This window comes from Myiozetetes cayanensis, unplaced genomic scaffold (assembly GCF_022539395.1).
Source record: "Myiozetetes cayanensis isolate MyiCay16 unplaced genomic scaffold, myiCay2020 scf18, whole genome shotgun sequence".
Taxonomy (NCBI): domain Eukaryota; kingdom Metazoa; phylum Chordata; class Aves; order Passeriformes; family Tyrannidae; genus Myiozetetes; species Myiozetetes cayanensis.
The window spans coordinates 11,390,506-11,413,383 of NW_026087389.1; the positions used below are offsets into that span (position 1 = coordinate 11,390,506).

The 22,878-nt window shown below is 41.6% G+C and overlaps 2 protein-coding genes across 3 annotated transcripts in view; one reads left to right on the forward strand and one right to left on the reverse strand.

The window, feature by feature from the left end:
* Positions 1-6,489, reverse strand: part of MGLL (monoglyceride lipase) — a 102,833-nt gene extending 96,344 nt beyond the window's left edge. The window contains exons 1-2 of one of the 2 annotated variants that reach the window (XM_050312626.1): positions 6,337-6,489; positions 5,922-6,051 (exon numbers count right to left, since the gene is read on the reverse strand). In XM_050312626.1, the coding sequence (XP_050168583.1) occupies positions 5,922-5,940 (19 nt within the window). In that variant the 5' untranslated portion in view covers positions 5,941-6,051; positions 6,337-6,489. Of the gene's footprint in view, positions 1-5,921; positions 6,052-6,150; positions 6,306-6,336 lie in introns of those variants that run through there. The other variant, XM_050312627.1, reaches the window with a different exon arrangement.
* The window catches only part of KBTBD12 (kelch repeat and BTB domain containing 12), a 33,600-nt gene extending 12,058 nt beyond the window's left edge, over positions 1-21,542 (forward strand). The window contains exons 4-5 of the mRNA XM_050312631.1: positions 6,164-6,361; positions 19,756-21,542. Of these exons, the coding sequence (XP_050168588.1) occupies positions 6,164-6,361; positions 19,756-19,925 (368 nt within the window). The 3' untranslated portion in view covers positions 19,926-21,542. The remainder of the gene's footprint in view (positions 1-6,163; positions 6,362-19,755) is intronic.
* The last annotated feature ends 1,336 nt before the right edge of the window (positions 21,543-22,878 follow it).

The window sequence follows — 22,878 nt, forward strand, 5'->3', positions numbered from 1 at the left end:
TAGCTTTCATGCTCGAGTATTAACTGTGCATTTGAATAACAACTTCTTCTAAAATAAACCTGTCTATTTATAAATATGCTTTGGACTTGTGACAAGTAGCAGCTTTTCGGCCTGATTCTGCTCTTTATACCTGTGCAACAGTCTCCTTAGTGCCTGTGTTCAGGGAGGAACAAAAACAGGCGAAAAATAGGTCTGATAGATGAGATCAGAAATGCTTTCTACACACTTTAGGATTATCAAAAGAAATCAGAAAAAGGCACCTCATGAGAAATGGAGCTGGATCTGAAACACTGACTGTGTTTAGGAAGACGATCACCTGGGTTTTTTCAGCCCTGCTTCTGATCAATCTTTTGCCCTCATGTCTTCTAGCAGCTGCATTACCTCATCTGCTGTGCTCTGGGTTAGTAAAGGATGACAGTGCTCCTCGGTTTCATCTTTGGATGTGCCTGCCAGGGCTTTATGGCTCCCTCATTTCTCTGAGAAACCAGCTATGCAGCCCCGCTTTGCAGAGGGAGAGAGAGAGAGAAATGTAACTGCTGAGACTCAGCTTGAGTGCTGTTAATGAAGGGAAACGTTACATAAGAGATTAGCACTATTAAATCCATTGTGCATTCCAGAGATCGATTTAATAGTGAATTATTTTACGGGAGGCAAAGTTGGATTTCATTTGCTTGTTGGAGAATTACTCCTTTTTTTTTTTTTCTTTTTTACCCATTCTCTAGGTTCCTTTGATAAAAATTCAGAGGTAGTAGTAAGAACAAATGTTGCTTGGTATTATGATCTGAAGACTTTACTGTATGATAAAGAATAACAGTGTCAGTGCCCTGAGGGCACTAATAGGTCTTGATCATCTTGATCAGCATCACCTGGGGCCTCCACCCACGCCCTCTGCCCATAGGTCCAGGAGCACTATTTAAACACAGGCCTGGGGCATTAGCCTCTTTTTGTAACCTTGTCTTTGCTTGAGAGCTGCTGGTGGGACCTTCTGCATTTGCCTGTCTCTGGTTCTGTGGAGCTGTGCCCTGATGGTGAGCTTATTACCTGGGTCACCTTCCTTTTGAAAACTGCTTTGCTCTAGTTGTTCCCTGATATACTGCTCTGGCTGAGAGACTGTAGTTCATGTCTAACTTCAGGTGCCTGTTAGTGGGAGAACCAAATAAAGTGGTATGAAATCTGCTGCCCTGTCTCAATGGAGAGCTGTTTTCAGTTCTATCTGGACCTCAAGCCACATTGTAGGTGTCCTTTTAGTCAGCCATCCTGTCTATGCAATGAGCAATCTAGACTTGGAGCTCTGTGGTTTTTCTGTAGGAAAGAAAACTGTCCTTGTTGGACTCAGCTGCCTGGGAAATTGAATTGCAAAAGAGCTTGGTGTGGATGAGACATAGAAGTGCAATTGCTCTGTGCCAGTGCCTGCTTTTACAAGAATCAGTGACATGGGGGAAGTCACTGGGTGCATGTAGGTAGGAATGTTCCCTATATGTTGTAACTCAACTGCATGTTAGGCATTATAGAAATATTGCCTTTGCACCTGCTGAACTAATTACCAGTGACTCTTTTACCACTTCACCATCATTTATAGACGTTTCCCTTTAAGTGCTGGAAGGATGTGCTGTTATTAGAGCTGATGTGGCTCAAATTGCATTTGGTCTTCTCAGATGAACATGAGGCCAAGGAGGCAGCTGACCTGAGCCAAAGCTGTGTGATTTGCCTTCAGCCAGCTACGAGCAGTGTGTAGGTAGAGCACAGCACAGAACTGTGCCTCATTGAGATTCTGAAGATGTGCTAATCACATCACCTACCCCGCCTTGCCTTCCTGCATCAAAGACTTGTCTTCTCAGTCCTGATTTCTTAATAAAGATCATGTATTTTATTTATATATTTATTTTACTAATGGAGCTTCATGTTAAATTTAAAGTCCATTAGAACCACTGCTTACAGAGTGCCCTTGAAAGTATGTTTGATTGCAGACTCATCCAAGTGTGCTGTAGAAAGCTCTCAAGCGTTAATGGGTTTGGGAACACAAAGGTGGCTTCACTGGCTTTTCCAGTCCTTCAGTGGAATCTGAAATATCTCCTAGGGAAAGTGCATAATGTAAAAAGCCTAACGTGTTGAAAGGGTGCATTTGGAAGGACAGGAGGAGAAGTCTGAGTTCTGGGATTAAATCCTCTTGTGTGATCAATGTGAAAATGACAAAAATGTTCAAAACTCCCAGTGTGAAATCCATCTCCCCAGCACAAAGGGCATGTAATTGTGATTTATGCAGGGAACTAAGCTAGGGGGGGTTGAATTCACCTGCTCTGTTTGTGAATGTGGGTTAATGAAGGATCCTCCCCAGCATAAATTCCAGCCCATGGGCATGGAATTAGCTATTGCTGCCCTCGGCACACCTGCTGGGACTCCCAGGAGGCTGTGACCACAGCAGGTGTGTTTTACTGACCCCATCTATAGCTCTGGGTGGTTTAAGGTACAACTGCAAGTACACCATGCACTGCTGACAGGCCACTTGGCACAAGAGTCTCCCTCAAATGACCAAAGCACCTCTGCCCTCTTTCTGCACCCTGCCTTAGCTTCCTAAAGCTTAACCCCATTTTATGCAGAGGTTCCTGTAGGAGTAGAGTATGAGCTCAGTTGTTCTACTGCTTTACCCAGAGATCTTGAGATAAAGACAATCTTAATGGTCTTAACTGTAATTCCCTATGTCTCCATATGCACTCCTAATAGTTTCCTAAATCTAAATGAAGAAGCCTGTGGGACAGGGTGATCTGGAGTCTTCAGTGATGGATCAGAAAGTGGCCTGAGTTGTCTGACACAGAAAGCCTATTTTCTTCTGCCAATTTAAATTCTACATTGTAGATGATAAATAACCTGGTAAAAGTGAGATTCCTCCAGTTGGTTGTAGATGTGAATTATTTTAAATTTTAGTTGTTTTTTTTTTTTTCTGATTTGTGTATTAATTTCTTTGGAAAGAGTCCTGAGACATCCATCTCCTTAGAGGAAAAAATATATTGTCTCATAGGACTATTTCTCAGCTAGGGCTTCTGGGAACAGAGCAAAGCAGAGCTCATAGAGCCTAACATCCTCAGATTCCTTTGTCAACAATATTTTAATGTTAGAATTGCTTTAGGAGAGGAGGTTGAAGTTCTTGATTTCTTTGTTTTTTCAGAATGCTCTTTTTCTAAGCTTGAAAATTAAACTTTACTCTGCTCTGATTTTTCCTTCTTCCCTTTTTTTTTTGTTTAGCTTTGCCCTTGTGAATTGAATATAAAATTTGATTTAACTGAAATAGCGGTGCAGGGTTTAAATAAAAGGGAGATATTTTGTATATTCAGGACTGTTGCTGATAATGACAGGATTAAAGGAGGTTAAATATAAGTTGCTTAAACTACCCAATCAAGGTTTCATAAATGCTTGAAAACACGGTAGCTCTGAAATTTTTTAAAAGATGCTTTAATAGGTCCTGGAAAATTACTTTCCTAATAGCTATATACAAAAAACGTTTGTTGATGGATCCCCTGGAATAGCAGCTGAAGGTCTTCATTAACAGGTAGTGGTTGGGATTTTTTCTTTCAAAAAGCCACTGACTGCTGTATCAGTTTTGTACCTGATTGTGTTCTTTCTGAAGTTATCTTGCCCTACAGTTACTCTATTTAGAAAATTACAATAAAATCACAGGAAGAAATAAGCAGCTATTGTCCTCCTAGAAGAGTTCTGGACCCTTTTGTTCACCTCCCCCTCCCTGCTGAAATATTGAGGCAATCAGCAAAGCTATTGTTTTTTGACACGCTGCATGCATTCCCTAACTGGTACCATTCATCCCTCTGATTGAACAAGAAGCTCTTTCATTTTTCAAATGAAGACTTTTCTTGTGGGTGAGTGCATATTCTTCAGTGGGGTAAAGTAACACCTGGGCTAATTTTAAAAAACCCAGCTTGATAACCAGCAGCAATCTGGTTTTGGCACCACAAAACTGTCTTTTGAAGGGGTCAAATTAGCCTGTGGGGAGCTTTTATACTATTAGTTTACTGTTAAAACTGCCTTGAGAATCCCTCTCTGCATTACACTGCACTCTGTAGACTGTACATGCCCTGTTAGCAAATTGTCTTGCATGCTGTACTCTGTGATTATACCAATGGATGCTGTAGAATCAGAAAGCTTATGAGATAAGCAATCAATTAAATAGACTTATCAATTAAACGTTTTGATTAGCTCTTAAAAGTTTCCTTGAAACATTTAGGAGAATAGTGTTCTATCCTAAGAGTGGCACCTCTCTTATAAGCCATTAAGGAGTGGTGGAAAATACTACACAGAAGAGGATAATGCTTTTGTCATAGAGAACAATACAATAAGTAAACACCTGAAGTCTGAAAATTGTTTCTAAATAGAACTAAGGAGCAGCTCAGTGAGACTCCATCATGAGAAAGGCTCAGTGGGGTGATGCTTCCCTTTTTGCCATGGAAATTATTAGCAAAATTCCATGACCACAATTAATCCCTACCTCATGTCTCTTGGGTGAATCAATCCTCCTCAGAGGAGCAGCCCATCAGAGCAAATACTGCTTAGCTGAGGGTGTTAAGCTAAAACCAAATGCATATGGATGCCAGCCTTGTTCAAGCAAACACTAAGGAGTACCTACTACAAACTACTGGGACTTTGCTGGTAGGCATTGAGGCAAGTAAAGATTTTATGTGCATGGAAAAGGAGCTGAAAACCCAACTCAGTTAAGGTTTTCAAAATCAAATACTGAACAAAATCAAATATTGCTAACTTCAGCCACAGGAAAGCTTCCTCCAGATGATAATGAACACTGAATTTGGTTCTACTTTTGCTGCTCTGATGGAGGTTTAACTGATTTTATCTTTATCTGACTCTAAAACACAGATCAGAAATACAGTGTTTGGAGCATTGTGATCCCCATTTATATGTAGTTCCCTCTTGCAAACACCTTTGGAGAATGCAAAAAGGTTATAAAAAATAACACGGTTTTAAGAGTAGAGGGAAAACCATACTCAAATAAAACTTGGAGCACCACTAGGGGCTCTTTTCTCTGACAGACCAGCTTAACAGCATTCTAGGGGCAATATATTTTAAAAGCAGCTGCACCAACCTTGCACAGCTTGCACTTCCAGTCATTTCCTTTTGCATATGCAAGGGAATAATTACACGCCATACAATGCACTTTGGATTTCCCCAACTGAGCAGTCCTACACGTGTATCTGGGATGCCAGCCCTCATGTGGAAATTGCTTGTGTATTGCAGTCATTTTATATTTAAAAGTGGTCACATACACACACATGCACAAAAGAACCTCTTCAGCATGCCATCAGTGCTCATTACGGGTATTGTGTCCATTGGCACAGATGGAAAACCTGCGTGGGTACGTCAGCATATTAATTCTGGAGAACCAAAGGCTGTGAATTCAAAATCTGGATTTGATCACTTGAAGGGATTTGGGAAGGCAGCGTTTCCACTGATTTTTAGTGTTTCCACTGATTTTTAGTGTTTCCACTGATTTTTAGTGTTTCCACTGATTTTTAGTGTTTCCAGCATGTACTGAGATCTCAGGTATATCTGCAGCCTGTTGCAGTATGTCCCAGCTAAAGAAAACTGGGATCTGATTTAATCCTGCACACCATCTTCAAGCACCCTAATTAACCTTCAACAGTAATATTGTTGCAAATAACTTGGTTGGTATTCCTGTGCTTAGGATGGGTTTGTTTCTGGAAGTTGATTTCCCTTAAGAAATAGGTGTAACACTTTTCTTTTATTGAAGAAAACTAACCAACAAATGCAAATGATGTGTGAGGGTCAAATCCACCAACAGTATTTGAAAAAAAGCTTTTGATTCATTACAATTTGTCCAGCAAACAGAATAAGTAATTACGACAATTTCTACTATATAGGGAGAAAATAAAACAAAATACCTTTGTGTTTTGAAGACATGCTGCTTATCCTTATTTGGATACAAGACTTCAGAAAGGATCTTGCTTTGGTGTCCGTAGATAATGTGCAGTAGCTTCTGCTTTGAATTTACTTCCTCACAAACTTCTGGAGCTGCAAAAGGGAAAGAGAGGGAGATGAGAACATGTAAACAGAAAATGCAGCCAGCAATGTATTTTTCAGAAGAACGTGGGACTGCTACATTTGACCTACATATCTTTTGCAGGAGGAATTGGGTGCCTTGGCTATGACAGAGGACAGACTCGGAAATGTCTTGATGCAGTGGAGATTTATAACCCTGATGGAGACTTTTGGAGGGATGGACCTCCTATGCCTTCTCCCCTTCTCTCCTTACGAACAAACTCTACCAGTGCAGGCTGTGTGGAAGGGAAGCTGTACCTTTGTGGAGGATTTCACGGAGCAGGTACTAAAATGAGTCCGATATTCCTTGTGTAGTTAAAATCACTTTCACAGGACATAGACTGACCTGATGAGTGATCAGCCCTATCAGGTGGCACTGGCATGCCCTGGAACCACAGACCTGATTCTGCCCTTTGGACTGCCAACCCCTAATGTCAATATGAATTTTGTTCTGTTTAACCTTAGCTTTTTTTCTTAACAAAACATGAGAATTTAAGTATGTTTCCAATATGTGCTAAACCTTTCCATATCTAAAACCTCAGTAGAATTATTCTGGGTTTATATCCAGAGCTACAGCTTAGTGTTTTATGGACATCAAAGAACTTGGTCATATTTGCTGAACATTAAGGCCCTGTCCATCTGTCCTTTGCCAATCTATCTCTGCCTATTTACTTACATGCTCTTTGTTATCGGTGTTGAAAAAGCTTGTGTATTTAATGAGTACTCTGGGTAGGGAACTGAGATACAAACAGATTAAAGTTCCAGATCTGGTGATTTTAAATAATCCTAGTGCCGTGGACACCTTTTTTCTTTTTTTTCCTTCTTCCTTCCAACTGTGCTCAGCTCTATCTAAATCTCCAGTACTTACAACAATTTTTTTCATTATAAATGCAAAGAGTCATAAAACAAGCACACTTAAACTCTTCTGCTACATAGAGCTGCTACCCTAATTTCTTTTTAGGAGAAAGCAATAGCACAGATGCATTATCCACTGCTAAAATATGTCATGCCAGGCTCACTGTTGCCCAGGAATGACCATGTGGTATCACTGGGTGACATGTCTTCACATTACACTGATTCCAGTTGCATTGACTTGTATAACAAGGTCTAAACATAAAGCCACTGTTATTTTAGAATGGCAATTTTCGTCAGCTAGTTCACATCTTGCCTTCCAATCCCTTCACTGGCTACGGTTTGAGGAAGTTACTTCCTGAAAACAATTGTTTGGCAGCCTCTAACAGGCTTGTTCTCCTGTCATCTCTGATAGAAGTTGTGTGACTTCAGAGCAATTATGGTTATGACACATCACTGTGTTTCCATAGTGCCATCATAGTTGTCTTTTTCTCAGCAATATTATGAACAAGCCTAAAGTTAGTGGGTACAAATCTCAAAAGGCTGATAAAGGGAAGAGGTTGAGTCACCATCCCTGGAGGGCTTTAAAAGATGTGTAGATGTGGAGCTTAGGCACATGGTTTAGTGGTGGGCTTGGCAGCACTGGGTTAATGGTTGAACTGGATGATCTTAAAGGTCTTTTCCACCCTAAACAATTCTATGACTCTATGATCATTAGCATTGACAAATTAAGCAATTTTGTTCAAGATGACTAACAGATTAATATGAGATTTTTCTGACTAGTGAAGCTTCAGAGCCATAAAAACACTTTCTGTACATTACCACCACGTTCTGTCACTGAGTCATGTATAAAGAGTGGTTGTTCTGGGAGAGTTTGAAAGTCCTCCTGTGGATTTCAAGAAGGCCATCTTTTGTATGTTTGAATAATGCCAGCTCAATGGGGTCCTGATTCCTCACTCTACTATTACAGTCTATATAATTATGTATAGAACTCTCCTGCACTAATACTGTTATTTACATTGAAAAACAAGAAGTCAAAGTTAGAAAATGCCAGTTTTGCAGTTACCTGTGCAACCTGAATTCTGACCCCCTATGTGTGCGTTCTGTCTACCTGTAGAGATGTAGAATAAGTTTGTGTTGTTATGGTGCCTATTAACAGGGGAGCCAAAATAAGATTCTCACTGTCAACTGTAAATCAGGCATAACCACATATTTGAGGAGCTGAGAGTAACCTGTGCCTTAAAGACAAGCTTCTTAATGTGACTTTCAAGTTATTAAAAGAAAAGGGCTTTCTAAATCTTGACAGCAGTAGCAGCTTCTAGCTACCATCATGAAGAAAAAGATGTGTAGGCCTTATGTTGAACCTGAAGAGGTTACCTAGCTGGCCTCTCTTCCTGCTCTGCCTGCTGGAAAGGGCTCTTGCCTGATGTGCTCTTTGGGGATGAAGGGTGGAGTGAAAGATGGTTATTACTGTCATATGGGAGCTTGGAAAGGGTGGTTTGACTCTGCACTTCCACGATTACAGCCACTCAGCAGCTTCAAGGTACAGAACAGCATGTGCTGCTGCTGCTTTAGTAGCAGACAGGGTTATTTTAGAATGTGTTTGTTTGGTTTTAGTCTTTTGGGCTTCTTGGCATGTCACTTTGGTTTTTATAAGGGATGCAACCAAGAGAGGATATTCCAATTTTACAAAACATTGTAATTTAGTTTCAACCAAGTGGAGTTCTTGAAACAAGCTGAAGGCACAGCTGTAGTCTTTGGGTTTTCTGCCTGCTGAGCGCTAAAGGGCTGCTGGGAACATTCAAGAAAAAGTGCTTCTGAGAGAAAAAACAAAAACAAACAAACCAAACAAGAGCAAATAAGCCAAAATCATTGCTGCAGTGGAAAGTCTTAGCCTAAGGGGCTGAAACCAAACTCTTGTGTACTATAGATCTGTCCCAAATTCTCCAACCTCAAGCCTTTGTGTTCGCTTAAACCCACTCTTGATCCAGCAGTGTGAAAGTTAACCCACTAAAGACACTGTTGCATCTTAATTTTACTGGTATATGTCATGCTCTATATGCCTTTCTGCGTGTCTATAGACCTAGAATCAACTAGGTTGGAAAAGATCTCTGAGATCGAGTCCAACCTTTGACCGAACAACACCTTGTCTAATAATCAGATGCGAATGCCACATCCAGTCTCTTTTCAAAGATGTCCTGGGACGGTGGCTCTTCCACCTCCCTGGACAGCCCATTCCAATGCCCAATCACTCTCTCTGTAAAGAACATCTTCCTAATGCCTAACCTAAACCTTCCCTGGCCCAGCTTAAGACTGTGCCTTTTCACTCTCCCTAATCCTCCTTAGCCTTTCCACTTCTTCCTTAGGCTCTGCCACTGAACAGAGCAGATCATTCACCTGATTGCACCTTACGTGGGTGTCTTTTGCACTGTCCTCTGGTACCAATGCCAGGCTCAGACACTCCCTGCAGCCAGTGACCTGGACAGCTGTGTCCTTCCTGGGGGGCTCTGCCTGGATCAGCACACTCCTGCTGCTAGCAGCTGCAGTGATGGCTTTTGATCCTTTGTAAACCATTGCTGGATCTAGTTGAGTTGGGGGGGTGGGGTGACAAAACCCAAAAAGCAAAACACCAAACAAACAAACAGAAAAACCCCATGCAGACCTATCACACAACCCACCAGCAAGAGCTGGCAGAATGGGCATGCCCTTCCTGCTCGCTGTGCCTGCACGAACTGCCGGGCAAACTGCCGTGCCAACTGCCCTGCAAACTGTCATGCTACACACCTGCTTGCCTGCTCCTCTTCCCTGTGCTCCCTTGAACAATGTAAATTATCCTCAAATGGGCCTAGCAAAACCCCTTGCTTGCTTGATTGGCTCCGATGAACAGCCAAGTCCAGACCCAGTGGATTATTGAAGCCCAGAGGTGCTGTATCCACAGCTAAAAAGCAGCTGTCGACTGCTCTAAGGGCCTTAAATTTGGATGAGAAGGTGAATAGTGCTGAGCTACCATCTTTTCAGATTCTCATGTGACAACTGAAAGCTTGTGATGGCATGATTCCTATTCTGTATATACTGCCCATCACAAATCTTTGTCTGCTTGAAAGGAGGACAAGTGGTGCAGCCTGAACAGCCTCCCTGTGAGCAGAGGAAGAAAACCTGTGTCTACTTGAGAGGAAAGCCAGCTTGGCCAGCTGAAAGTAGCAATAGCAGTCTTTCTAAAAGATGAGTGAGCTCCAAAGTGTGTTCAAGCTTTCTGTGAACTGTTGTTCAGTGTTGAAGTAAGGCTTGTAAGGCTTCCTCTGCTGAGGCTTCCTCAAGTTAGAAGTTTGCTCAAAGCCTGCCCATGAAAGAGGAAAGGGGTTTAATTCAGCTGAAGCTTAGACACTTTTTTGCAGTGCCTACACTAAGACCTTAGTGACCCCAGGCTCTCTGCAGCAGATGGAGAAGAACAGACACTTCAGAGAGAGATTCAGGTCCTTGGTGGTTTACATCTGCTCTGAAAGACCAGAAAGCAATTCAGAACCCTGAGGAGCTCTCCTCTCTTGAAGCTTTGTGTTTTGATCAGGGTACAAGGGATTCTAACCTGGCTTACCGAAGGCAAACACATCAGGATGTTGGTATCTATGCTTGGATGGTACAAACACCTCTGATACCTCTGTGTTGTATCACTAGCTGACGAATGTTGTATGCTTTTACAGTCATTATAACTACCCAAGAAGAGCAATTCTGAAATTTTGAATTTTTCTCCTTAGCAAGACTTGCAAAACTTCATCTGTTAGTCACTAGTTTATACAAATTAGCTCATTTTCTACTAAAACTGCTATGTCAAACAGGAATCATTAATCTGCTTGTCTCAGCTCCAGCTCCTGTAGCCTTGTGTCGTGAATGTTGTCATTTTTCAGCAATGTCGTAGCATTCATCAGGATAATCAGACATGTTTTAAATGACTGATTTTGTCCATTAGTTTATGGTGCTGCACAGAGTGGAAACATTACCCCTAGTATGAGTACTCAGCAGGGCTCAGCATGCAGCAGCCAGAAGCTTTCCACTTACTGCTAAACCACACTGCTGCATTTCCTGCTGTAACTATGGATTTAAAACTATCCTTTGCAGTCTGGCTGTACAGTGTTTTTGTTGACATGTTTTATTTCCTTTGAATCAAACTAAAACCTGTCACCTGCACAGGCTGACAGCTCCTGACATTAGCTTGTGCCTGGCAGAAGGAGCCTCATTAGCGTGGCTCCCTGAGGGAGGGGGGAGTAGCTCTTCTGGTATGCAGGATTACACCCTTATAAAATGCCTGCCATATCGGGTTCCCTTTCTTTTGGACTGCTTCTGAGCATTATGAATATTTTTTTTTTCTGGTGAAAATAATGAAGGCAAGGGTGTGTGCCTGTTTGCTGGGACCATGTCATCTGCTGTCACTGTCACTTGCCGAGGCAGATGTTTGTTGACTTTCTGTTGTTGCTGCACAAATACAAGTTTTATAGCCTTTGTCTCTGAGGTTGTAGCTTTAGTTTCAGATTATGGAGGTGGTGCAACTGCCTGTCTCATAGACTTGAAGTAAGAAATTGAAATCTAGACTTGGATTTTTTTTTTTTTAACTTGATGCATTCTGTTTTGTATCAGCTATAGCATGGCTGGCAGGACCAGGACAGTGACTGTCCCCCTGCACTCGGCACTGGTGAGGCAGCACCTTGAATTCTGCATTCAGTTTTGGGTCCCTCACAAGACACACATTGAGGTGCTGCAGTATGTCCAGAAAAGGGCAATGGAGCTGGGGAAGGGATTGGAGCACAAATCTGATGAGGAGTGACTGAGAGAACTGGGGCTGCTTAGCCTGGAGAAAAGGAGGCTCGGGAGGGACCTTATCACTCTCTACAACTACCTGAAAAGAGAGCATAGACAGATGGGCTTTGGTTTCTTCTCCCAAGCAACAAGCCATAGGACAAGAAGTTACAGCCACAAGTTGCACATAGGGAGGTTTAGATTGGATATTAAGGAAAATTTCTTCACCCAAAGCGCTGTCAAGCATGTGCATGTGCTGTCCAGGGCAGTGGTGGAGTTGCCATCCTGGAGGTGTTGAAAGCCGTGTAGATGTGGCACTGAGGGACATGGGTTAGTGATTGGCTTGACAGTGCTGGGTTAACAGTTGGGTTCAATGATCTTAGAGGTCTTTTCCAGCCTAAATGATTTCATTATATTAATTAGAATGCCATCTTTACTGTGATATTCTCACCCATGTGATATCTGCTGATGTCTAAAGTCAAAGTGCAAATAACAAAATGTTTAACAACCCTGCTCTTAGCAGCACATATCCCTTAAAAGGTCTTATGATTTCATGAGCTAATAGGCCTTGATGTAGAACTGTCAGCTTTTCCATTTCCCTCCTAAGTAGTTCCTGGCAGAGGAGGTGAATGTACTGCTTCCCTACTCTTTATGTTGAAAATTTCTGTAATGTGTTTAGCATCATATGTGGGACAAAAGCTGCTCAACTCCATTTTATTTACTTACTGATATCAAGCAGAAACTGATTTTTCATTTAAATGTTGTTACAGTAAGAGGAAGGCTAAAGGTAAAAATTATCTATGCAAGAATCTCAATTTTGTGTTTGCAAATGTTACCTAAGATAGGTAATGGTGATACTGGGTCCTACTAACTGTGTAATTCTGCTTCTGAAAAAAATAGAAAAAAAGAAAAAAAAAGGATTAATACCCTGGATTAATTTTCTAGCCTCTTCTTCCTCATTTACATAAACTGCAATCCATGCATTGGAATAGAAGCAGCTCTGCTTGCAGCAGTGCAGAACTGTGTAGTAATTACTGTGTTCCAGCTGAGCTAATGAGTTTGCATCTCCACACCATGCACTCCTGACAGTGGCCTAGCTTAATAGTTATTTATTTTGACTAATCTCCCATGAAAGCTGTTCCCCCTAGTCTCCTCCATTATGTGATTTAGATGGAGAATCGTTCTAGTGCTTGTTTTTTATTATAGTGGTTATGGAACATTACTGGAATCAAATTAAATATAGATATATTAAGGAGTCTGGCACAGTAAATACTGCACTTGTGAAGTTTGGGGGTTGAGAGATTGGAACAAAACCTGTTTCTCCAGCACCTTCCCATGTTCCCAGCTAAATAAAGCAGAGGTGCAAACCCCGGGCTGCCTATCTGCAGCACTGTTCGTTTCCCTCTGTTAAAATTTACTGGGCACTGATGAATAATTAAAGTTCTCCTGCCCACAGTTGTTACCATTTGAATAAATATTCCCACCAATGGAAAGGGTTCAGGGCCCCTGTGCTTTGCTTAGCACAGAAATCTGCTCATGTCCAGCCGCTGTGCCGCAGGCATTGCCACAGCTCTCCAGTCCATGCGCTGAGTCCACCCCGAAAAATGCTGCTTGACCTTTCACCGAATTCTCCCCCAGCTCCAACGTGAGCTGCTGGGACTGGGAGAGACCTCTACACCGGGCTGCCTGCCCAGGGAGGGCTGCCCATCTACCCTGCTCATTAGCTGGAAATGCGCTGCCATAAATGAGGCCAAATCAGGTCAGGGGAATTGCTGGGGAGCAGCATCTGCTCGTTCCACATCTGAATTTGACCCACTCTCTGGTAGCATGGTATTAGCAATTCAGCCCTGCTTCTTGCTAAATCTCATTTATAGTTTATAAAGGGTTAATGAATGATTAATAGGTATTTTAATGCATTTTAATTAATTGCTGAAGAGGTCAATAGGTTGTTTAGAAACATGGCTTGTAGCCATGTATGACATCTTCTATTGTGTTCATAACTGCCTGTCATGCATACAGGCTAAACATGCTTTATATCCTCTATAAATAATGTATTAACCCATTGTAAGGCATTTAGAAACAGTATCTCAGGACTGGCTGGGCCCAGTAGTTCTTATCCTGATCCTGCAGCTTTTACTCATGTGAATGGTGCATTGACTTCAAGAGCACTGACCCTGCTGCCTCTGTAATCTGTGATCCTGCTATCACCTGCAGTGCAAGCAGGACCAGTGCTTGTAAGATTATCTGAAAGAAGCCTTGCCTATGAACAACAGGCAAAATCTGGAAAGATTTTAAAAGCTGAGGAAGCTGGATCAATCAAGAAAAAACAGTTGAAGTAACTGAATTAGAAGTTTCCTTCCGTAGACCATCCAGTTCTTCATACACATTTTTTAAATTTTAGTAAACACTCACTTGTGAGTAAGTGGGTGGATTCTGAAACTATGGTCCTGAAGAATTACACAGCAGAGCAGGAGGGTAGAGGACCTGTCTATGAGAGTGAATATCTTACCTTACTCCATGCAGGTGCTCTGAAAACAGTAAGCTGCCATAGCTGTAAATTCAATCCCCAACCTTCCTCCCAGCTTTGGCTGTGTCTAGTGGGATACACTTCCTTGGTCCTTCATATCACAAAGGCTGGCCAGCATGTTAAACAGCCAAGACAAGTTCCCTCTCCTGTGTATTCTTTGCCTGCTTCTGCCCACAGGCACAGATGATGGATGTCCTTGACCCCAAGAGAGGTTCTGCCTGTGTTACACTGGTGGAGTTTGGGGCAGCTCACATACACAAATGGGATTGAAGGCTACAGACTTGATGAACTTATTTTTCCTACTGCAAATGAGGAGCCAGGACATCTGGCATTAATGATCTAAATGCACTTTTATCCCATTGCAACACAAACATGAATTCCCAGGTCACCTAACTCCGCATCGTGTAATTATGAACGCAGCTATTAGTGGCAAGGAAGATAAGTAGTAGAGGCTAGTCCCATATGTTTGAAATCATTCCCTGGTACAGATAATGGCATGAAAAAACAGGTACAAATGAGTAGTGGAGGCTGAACTGCTTCAAGGCAACTCTGGGGTGGCTTTAGGTGTCAAGAACTGGGGAAACCAGTGAAAGAAACACCTGAGTAAGCATTTAGAGGACTGTTTGGGAACTGGCAAGCACCTTGTGATCTGCAAGTGCTTTTTTCCATGGAAAGAGCAGAGCAAACAGATAGCAGTTTAACTGCTACAGGTTTGGTGTGGGTTGTGTTTTGGTTTTTTTTTAATATAAATTGATTTATGCAAAAGAAGACAGAACATATTAGGAAACTGCAAACTGGAAAGGAAAAGGTGCTGTGACAACCTGAGGATGATGTCAGGAGGTGCTCAGGTGAGTGGCCTGTGTGAGGATGTCCCAGGGCACAGAGCTCAAGGGCAGATGTGACATTAAGACTACCCCCACACACAAGGTAGTTCTGGGCTAAGGTACCTGGCCCTTCTCTGGATGAAGTTGCTGAGGTGCTGCTGGCCAACCAACAGTGTGCCAATGTGGTTCTGTCACTGCTAGTGTCCCCAAACTACTTTGGATGTCTCTGTCCTGCACTGATGCAGAGGCATCATGACTTGTGACTTTGGCACATGCTCTCACCATCTCCATAACTCTGCTTCCTCATTCATAAGCTGGAGCAAATATACCAGCTGATGTCAAAGGAATTCCTGAAGAAATAATTAAATATTGACCACACTTTAGCAAACTTGCAATAGATATAACTCCAGGGAATGGAATTTCAGCATAAATTTTTTTTTGAGTTCAGTCCTCTGGACACTAAGCAGGCTACAGCACAGTGAATTTATTTTTCTTGGCTTACAAACATAATAGCTGCATGATTAATAATCCTGGATGAACTATGGATTTTCTACCTGCTAAGCATATTGCTTAATTCTTCTACATCTGCCTCCCTTTAACCCTCACAACCCAAAACGTAATAATTTTATCTGAATTTTCGGTTATGAATAGGAAAGAGAAAGCAAGGTTAAAAAAAAAAGTCTAAAAGTGCTAATAAATACTGTTGTCACGTGAAAAGTTCTTCCTCCCCTCAGCCTTCAAATTACAACTGGAATGTGGTTTAAAAAGAAAAAAAAGCACACCAAAAACAAACCACAAAGAAAAACAAAAACAAAAGCAACCAAACAAAAAAAAACCCAGAGGAAAAAGCAGATCAAATATTTATGTTGCCTGCAGTCATACTGGGGGCCTTTCCAAGAATCGTTCATCAAACATTCAAATGACATGAGAAAACTTACATCATAAAATGAAGTCTGGCCATATTTGGGGAGTGACTCATAAAAACCTTTTAAAGAAAAAGCATGATTGTGTATATGGAGTGCAGGCAGGCACTTACTGAAAATTAATATTTTTGTTCTTCTGCATGTTCAAAGAAAAAAGTCACGAAAAATTGCGGGAAAGTGTTGTGTTTACAGGAGAGAATATGAAAGATAATTTAAAGATTAGACTCATTTTGTTTTGACTACTAAATACAGCTTTAGTGTTAATAAAGTAAACATTTTCAGGTATAAACTCAAGTCTTGACACTGGGAAAAGGTAATTTTGTAGGCTCAGTGTAGCTTCAGTCTGCACTTATACATCAAAAAGGCGTAACTGTACGAAAAGTGTTCTGATTCTTTTTAATATACCATAGTTTCTGGTGGGGATAAATTTATGATTGATGTTCCCTCTGCTGGTTTAGCACTTTCCTTTCCTGAGTATGAATAAATCATACTGTTACAAACATAGTTCTACTGTTGGAAAAGGATCTGCGTTAGAGTTAGGTTTGTACAACCAGAATAATTCTAACTTTAACTCCTTTGAGGAAAAACACAGTGTAAGAAAATTTTGTTAAAACTTCTCATGGTTAAACAGGGAAGTGTAGGAAAAAGCTGCTTTGTTTTGTAGAAAAAATAAGTGAAGTCCTTTCATTAGATAAGGTGGTCACCTGGTAAGTGAGGCAGAATAATGCTATGATGACAGAGAGTTGTGTGGGGTGGCGTTTTAAGTAGGTAAGTTTTAAAGTTCTGTAATACAGGCAATTTATTTTTGTAGGTGTTCCATGATTCTCTTGTAAGCAAAATTGACTGCTAACATATTACCTTTAAAAAAATAAGCTACAGTTAAATAAAGTGAATCAATGAAGCAGAATCACGAATTATTTGCACCTACAGCTTAAAACTTTAAAGCTGAAATCCAGTATTAGAGCCTGGAATCAAGGGTGCTATTGTCTTTGAAAAGCATCACCTTTTCTATGGGTTTTACCAAGAAAAATTAAAAGGCAAAAAAAAAAAGGCAAAAAAAGGCTTAAGAACTGAGGTGCTTTAAGTAGTTTCTCTTTTAAAAGAAAAGATGCATTTTTTTTTCTCAAGTATGACTATTTTGAGCAGTGCTTTTCCTCACATGAACTTTCTCATCTAAAGGGTGCTGTTTCCTTTCATATTAAACAAGATAAGACTAGAGAAATGATTACTTCCCTTATTTAAAAAACATGCTCTTTTTATCTCCCAAGGGTTAAGAGTTAACTAACACTCCATGTGCTGGAAAGCAGAATTTGTAGAGTGGAACAAAACCAGTTACAACACCCCACAGAAAAGGGAAACAAGGGACACCAAAGGTGGGGAGTCACCAGGGTCAGGAAAAAACACAGCAAGGCTTGTAAGGAAGGGTTACTGAATATGCCTTTGATGTTTTAATTATGATTTTTTTTCTGAAGTGTTGCAATCACTCACAGAATGTCTTGGTTCCAACGTTTGATTATTTTTCCTCTGATTGTCTCATTTTTGTCATCATCCATGCCAAAGAAAACCCAGGCATAAAAATTTATTCTGTAAAAGAGATGATCTAATGAAAAAAATACAGTGACTGGAGCCTCCCATGTCACAGGTTAGGTCTGTTTATGTCTCTGTATTTGTCTCTTAGGAAAAACCTGTTCGCTCTGGCATGGTCACGTGGAAATGAGCTCTTTGCTGGTACTAGTAACTGGCTGGTTATTTGTTTGCTGTTTGTCAGTCATGCCTTCTCTCTTCACATGTAACTGGGTTTTTTTAGCAGTTTGCTGTCTTCTATCTTGAATGGCTGCACCCTTTCTATGTATTATTATTATTATTCTCCTTTAATATCCAGGTTCAATAAGCAAACCATCATAACTTGTTTCACAGAATGGAAGAGAACAAAGACTACTCAGGTGTAGCTATATCATGAAATCTTACCCAAATTTTACTCAAGCAAGCTCCTAGAGATCTGTGAAAGTGTCAGAGGTTTGGGTTTGGACCAACAAAAATTATATCATAAGTAATAGTGACATAACTGATGGGAAAATGAGTACAGGCTGTGGAGGATGGGGTAGAAACACTGTGCTGCCCTCCTTTATCAGAGGGGGCAGAGGTGGTGAATGGTTGGTGAGTGGTTTTCTTAGATAAACATGACAAAAATGTTCAGAAATGTCCATAAAACTGCAACATCCACAAATCTCGTGCATGTGCAGGACCTGCAGAAAACAGAGCTGTCCTGTATCCACTCTATAAGGAAGCCAATCTTGGGAGGAGGAGAAGTCTAATTTCCATCTGACCTCCTCACAACCTGAAGCTCCTCCGCACAGAGGAGCCTTAGAGGTATTTTAAATCCCACCACACAACACCATCATAACACCAACATCAATTTTGCATGGAACCTAAACCATGACAGCACTGTTTTGGGGACACTAAATCCCCAGGGTTGTTGTCCTCTGGAAAAATTTTGGTCTGTTTCCAACATGTGTAACATGGGCCTCAGGATGTTCTGCTTTTCATTCTTTTCCACCTTATCCAGTCCTTTGCTACCAATTCCACATACAGGCAGTGCCTGGACAAAGAGGTGCAGTTGATAGATGTGAGACAGTGTTGGTGGTAGTAGGAGGTTTTTTTTGTTGTTGTCCTTTAATTTTAGAAAAAAGCTTTCTACAAGGGATAGCTGAATGGGGACCTCAGTCTGGACCCTGTAAAGTTTATCCTGTCACCAGTCTCTTATGACTCAATAAAACAGCATGGAGTATTCAATGTTTTTTTGCTATGACAGTTCTTATCCTGGTACCTGTGGAGTGCCTGTTCTCTTGCATCTGTCCAGAAACTCATCTGACAGCAAAGCATGTGCATGTCTTCAGCTCAACATAAGAAAAGTTTAAGCTAAGGTTATTTGCTGGGAGAAAGCAACTTTAAGATGAAAAGAAAAAGTGAGCAGAAATGAAAGAGGCTTTTTATTTTTAGGAGAGAACTTGGGTTTGAGTAACAATTGTTGCAGAGTTCAGGACTGTTGTTAGCAAAGAAAGGGCTTGTGGTCTTGTAAGAAGTTTAATATAGCACTGCTGGTTGACAGCTATGGTTCTCTGCTACATGGATTCTTTCATTTTTTGTTAGTCTCTGTAAAAAGCTTCTTGTCTGGAGATTGGCTGTGATTTAATGACATTCTTCTAACCTGACTGTTCATGACAAATTCCTGAGCACTTCAGAACATCTAAAGTACATTTAAATCCTTGAAGGTTTTTTATTTTTCCCTAAATCACAGGATGTCCAGACTTTGCACACAAGGAAAAACATAGTCTTGGAGTGCTTCCAGCAGCCTGAGAGCTGCATTTTAGTCAGGGTAAAGACAATATACTGCATGTAGGCATACTTGTGAACCAGAGGCAATGCTCTGCCTCAAAAAGGTGAGCATTTGGCAATTGACTGCAGGCTGAAATGCCACCTGCATACTTGTGCCAGGATGGAGCACCTGATGTTTTTGTCCCTGAAGCTGCACCTGGAGCCCAGAGGGTGAGGACTGACTGCACTGCACCGATCTCCATCTGCACTATTTCATTTGCTGTACGTTGACAGCTCGTGTGCTCTTCACACAGTGTAGTTATTAGTACCACAGAAATTACCTGTTTATTGCCCCCTTTCAGAAGGGTCATAATAGCAACTGCAAAAACCTCTTCAACCCTGTTTGACTTGCCTCCTGATGCCTGCTGTTGTTGCTTCTGTCTTTCAGCTCGTCACGAAGTCATCACCAAAGAGATCCTTGAGCTGGATACATGGGAGAACCAGTGGAATGTGGTGGCCACCAACGTCCTCATGCACGACAATTATGATGTTTGCCTTGTTGCCCGGCTGAACCCACGGGATCTTATCCCTCCTCCTCCGGATTTAGTGGACCAATAGAAGTTCAGTGACTCTCAGCGCTTCCAGACTCTGCAGAAACTGAAGAGTATGGAGAGACAAATGCTGCATTGGCTCTGGGTGAGAGCTGAGTGCCACGGAGAGGAAATAGCAACACGTGTTCAAGGACAGAATTGCCTTTCAGCTGTGCTTCTTGGACAATGCTTAATTTGCTAGTAGTGGTACTCTAGCCTTCTTGAGCCATAGTGGGCAATTAACAGGTTTATTTTTCATGCAGCACTGGCAAGTGACCTTCCCCTGCATGCACCAAGCATCACCTTTCCTACTGCTCACAGGGTCTGACTGTCAGTGGGGACTCTCGTGTGTGTGTGTGTGTGTCTCAGTTTCTGCCCAAGTTGGAATGTCTAGTGCTGTATAGCAAGCAGGAGAATTTTTTTTTCTGGATTAAATACCTAAAATGGGGACACTACCTTCTTAATTTTATGTTGTCCCTATGTAGTTCATGGGTTCTCCTTGGGGTTACTACAGTTTCTAAACCAATATTTGGAAATGTAGCTTGGCTGAGGAAGGAAGACGAAGAAAGCACGTTTATTGAGAGCTATAGATCTCAACCAAAATCCTTCTGAGACTATAAGAATACTGCAGGTCTGCTATGTCCATGGATAATCTCACATTGCTTGCTGGTAAAGTCCTTAAGAGTCTTAATTTCTTCTATGACAAAACCTGATGCAAGAAAAATTATTAAATAATTACAGGTTATGCATTCTCCAAGCTTGTGGGTTTCACTGAAATAATACTTTACTGCAGCCCCTTCCTGTCTGAGCAGTAGTTAGCTGAGTGTTTCATCAAGGCTGATTTGACATTATCCATAACTCTAAAACATAAGCAAAGCAATGCTGGAAGCTACTAGCTGTTTAAATGAATGAGGGGTTATGAAGCAAAGGCATATGCAACAGTTTCACCTGGTTTCCAAATATGAAGAAAAATTTTGGAGAGGTAGCTGGTTGTGTGGCACACAGGGAGTGAAGCAAAAAAAAAAGTGCTATAAAAAGCTAATTGAAGCTCTACATATTTATCCCCAGATAACGTTTTATTTTGAAATTGTACATATATAACTGATTGCATAAGGGTCCCTGCAGATTTCTCATCCCTGTTTTTGTATGTGTGGTCACAGGAACTGCCCACATATGTAAACCATCAGGCATCTGACTACCTACCCTCACTCACCACTGCTGGGACTGCCTATGGCTCAGTCCCTGCCCATGCCAGGCAAACACACACACATTTTGCACGTGTGCAATATCAAAATTTGTGGGGCAGTGTCTGTATTGTGTTCCAGCAGACACACACTGCACTTGGGAAGCCTTGATTTGTCAAAAGAAAATTGCCTTTGTGCACAGAGAGCTGTCAACTCCTCTACCAGCACTCCCAAACATGCTCCAGGTAAGAGGCTGAGGGAGTATCAAAACTGAGAGACCGGCAACAAGACGTGAGAAGTGCTCCCAGAGTGTTACAACACGCAGTGGAGCCAAGGTGGGGTGAATGATCCTCCCCATCTTCTCCTAGTCATGGTTCAGATGCAAAAGGGTTTGGCCCTGGATCCTTGCCCTGTATTTTCAAATCTACTTGAAATGTGTAATGAGATCCATGATCATCTAAAAACCAGTGGGAAAAATGCTATAATAATTTCTTTTTATGTTAAAATATATTCATAAAGATCTATGTTGCTTTTCTGCTGATTTAGTAGATGATGACATTCTTTTAATAAGCTGTTTACCTAGTGATTGTTATCTTAGCTATGGGCATGGTCCCTTTCACAGGCTGCTCTCCTAATGGATTATGCAGCTCCTCTGAAAATATGTTCCATGAATCACAATGCTCTGAAAAATCACCTGGTCAGAAATTCAGTTACTCATTTGCAAATGTCTGTGTCTCTCCCTACAGCTTTTCAAGTGGACTCTAGCTCCAGCTTCAAAGAAAAGCTATTTCACCCCCAGTTGTGCTCAGCTGGAACTAGTACACTTGCAATTTGCTATCATTTGACATGCAGAGGTTGAAAGCAAAGCAAATATTGGAAAATGGCTAAAATATACATAAAAAGTACCCGGAAGTGCACTTTCCTTCTTTCTTGGTGAATGTCTCCTTGGTGTGTACTGCCCTGCCTGGTGTCTGATGGAAGGATTTACTAATCACCCACGACTGCAGTCACAGCACAGACCAGGCTGGGGCCACGTGTTTGTGCTGCCAGGGCAGAGGGACCCAGCGTGGTGTGGAGCTGTGGCTCCTGACAGGCTGGCCTGCCTTGCCACAAGGAATTACCTTCAAACAAAAATGCATGTGAGTGTCCCATGATGGGCACTCCTGTGTGTTTTATATACATATGTATAAGGTTAGCTTTAGAAGTACTTTACTGACAGCAGTAAGATCCTTTTTTATAAAACATACCTAGCAACTGTCTTCTGCATAGCTCATCAGAATACTTAAAAAAAGGTTCTGGTCTTTAAATAATTGGAACAATTCTGGGCTTCACATCCAAAAGAACCTTAAATTCCTTGCTGAGGTAAGAAACAAATGGAGAAATCATTTAGTACTCCCCTATGTCTTCCTTTTTCTCCAATTTTTTGCTAGATGTAGCTCTCCCCTCAGAAGCTGAGTTCTCTTGAAAGCTTTGTGCAAGTCTCTTCTGTTTCTCTTCCCTTAATCCCATTTCTGCCTCAGCCCACTTGTCTGACCAGCCCTTAAATCCTTTGTGTCCCCTTCAGTTCCCCAGAAGTTGGGAACAGCCACCCGAGGTGTTCACCAGGCTCCAGACCTCACGGAAACCTATCGCTCCAGCAGCAAACCATCTTTGAAGGACAGAGGGAAGATAGCAGCCCCTGGGACTGGAGGACATTCATCTTTGGGCAGGTTCTAGCCCTAGCCCAAATTCTGGTGTTCATTCTCATACCAGATAAAACCTGCCTGCTCTGCAGTGTCACTGGTCCTCTGACTACAG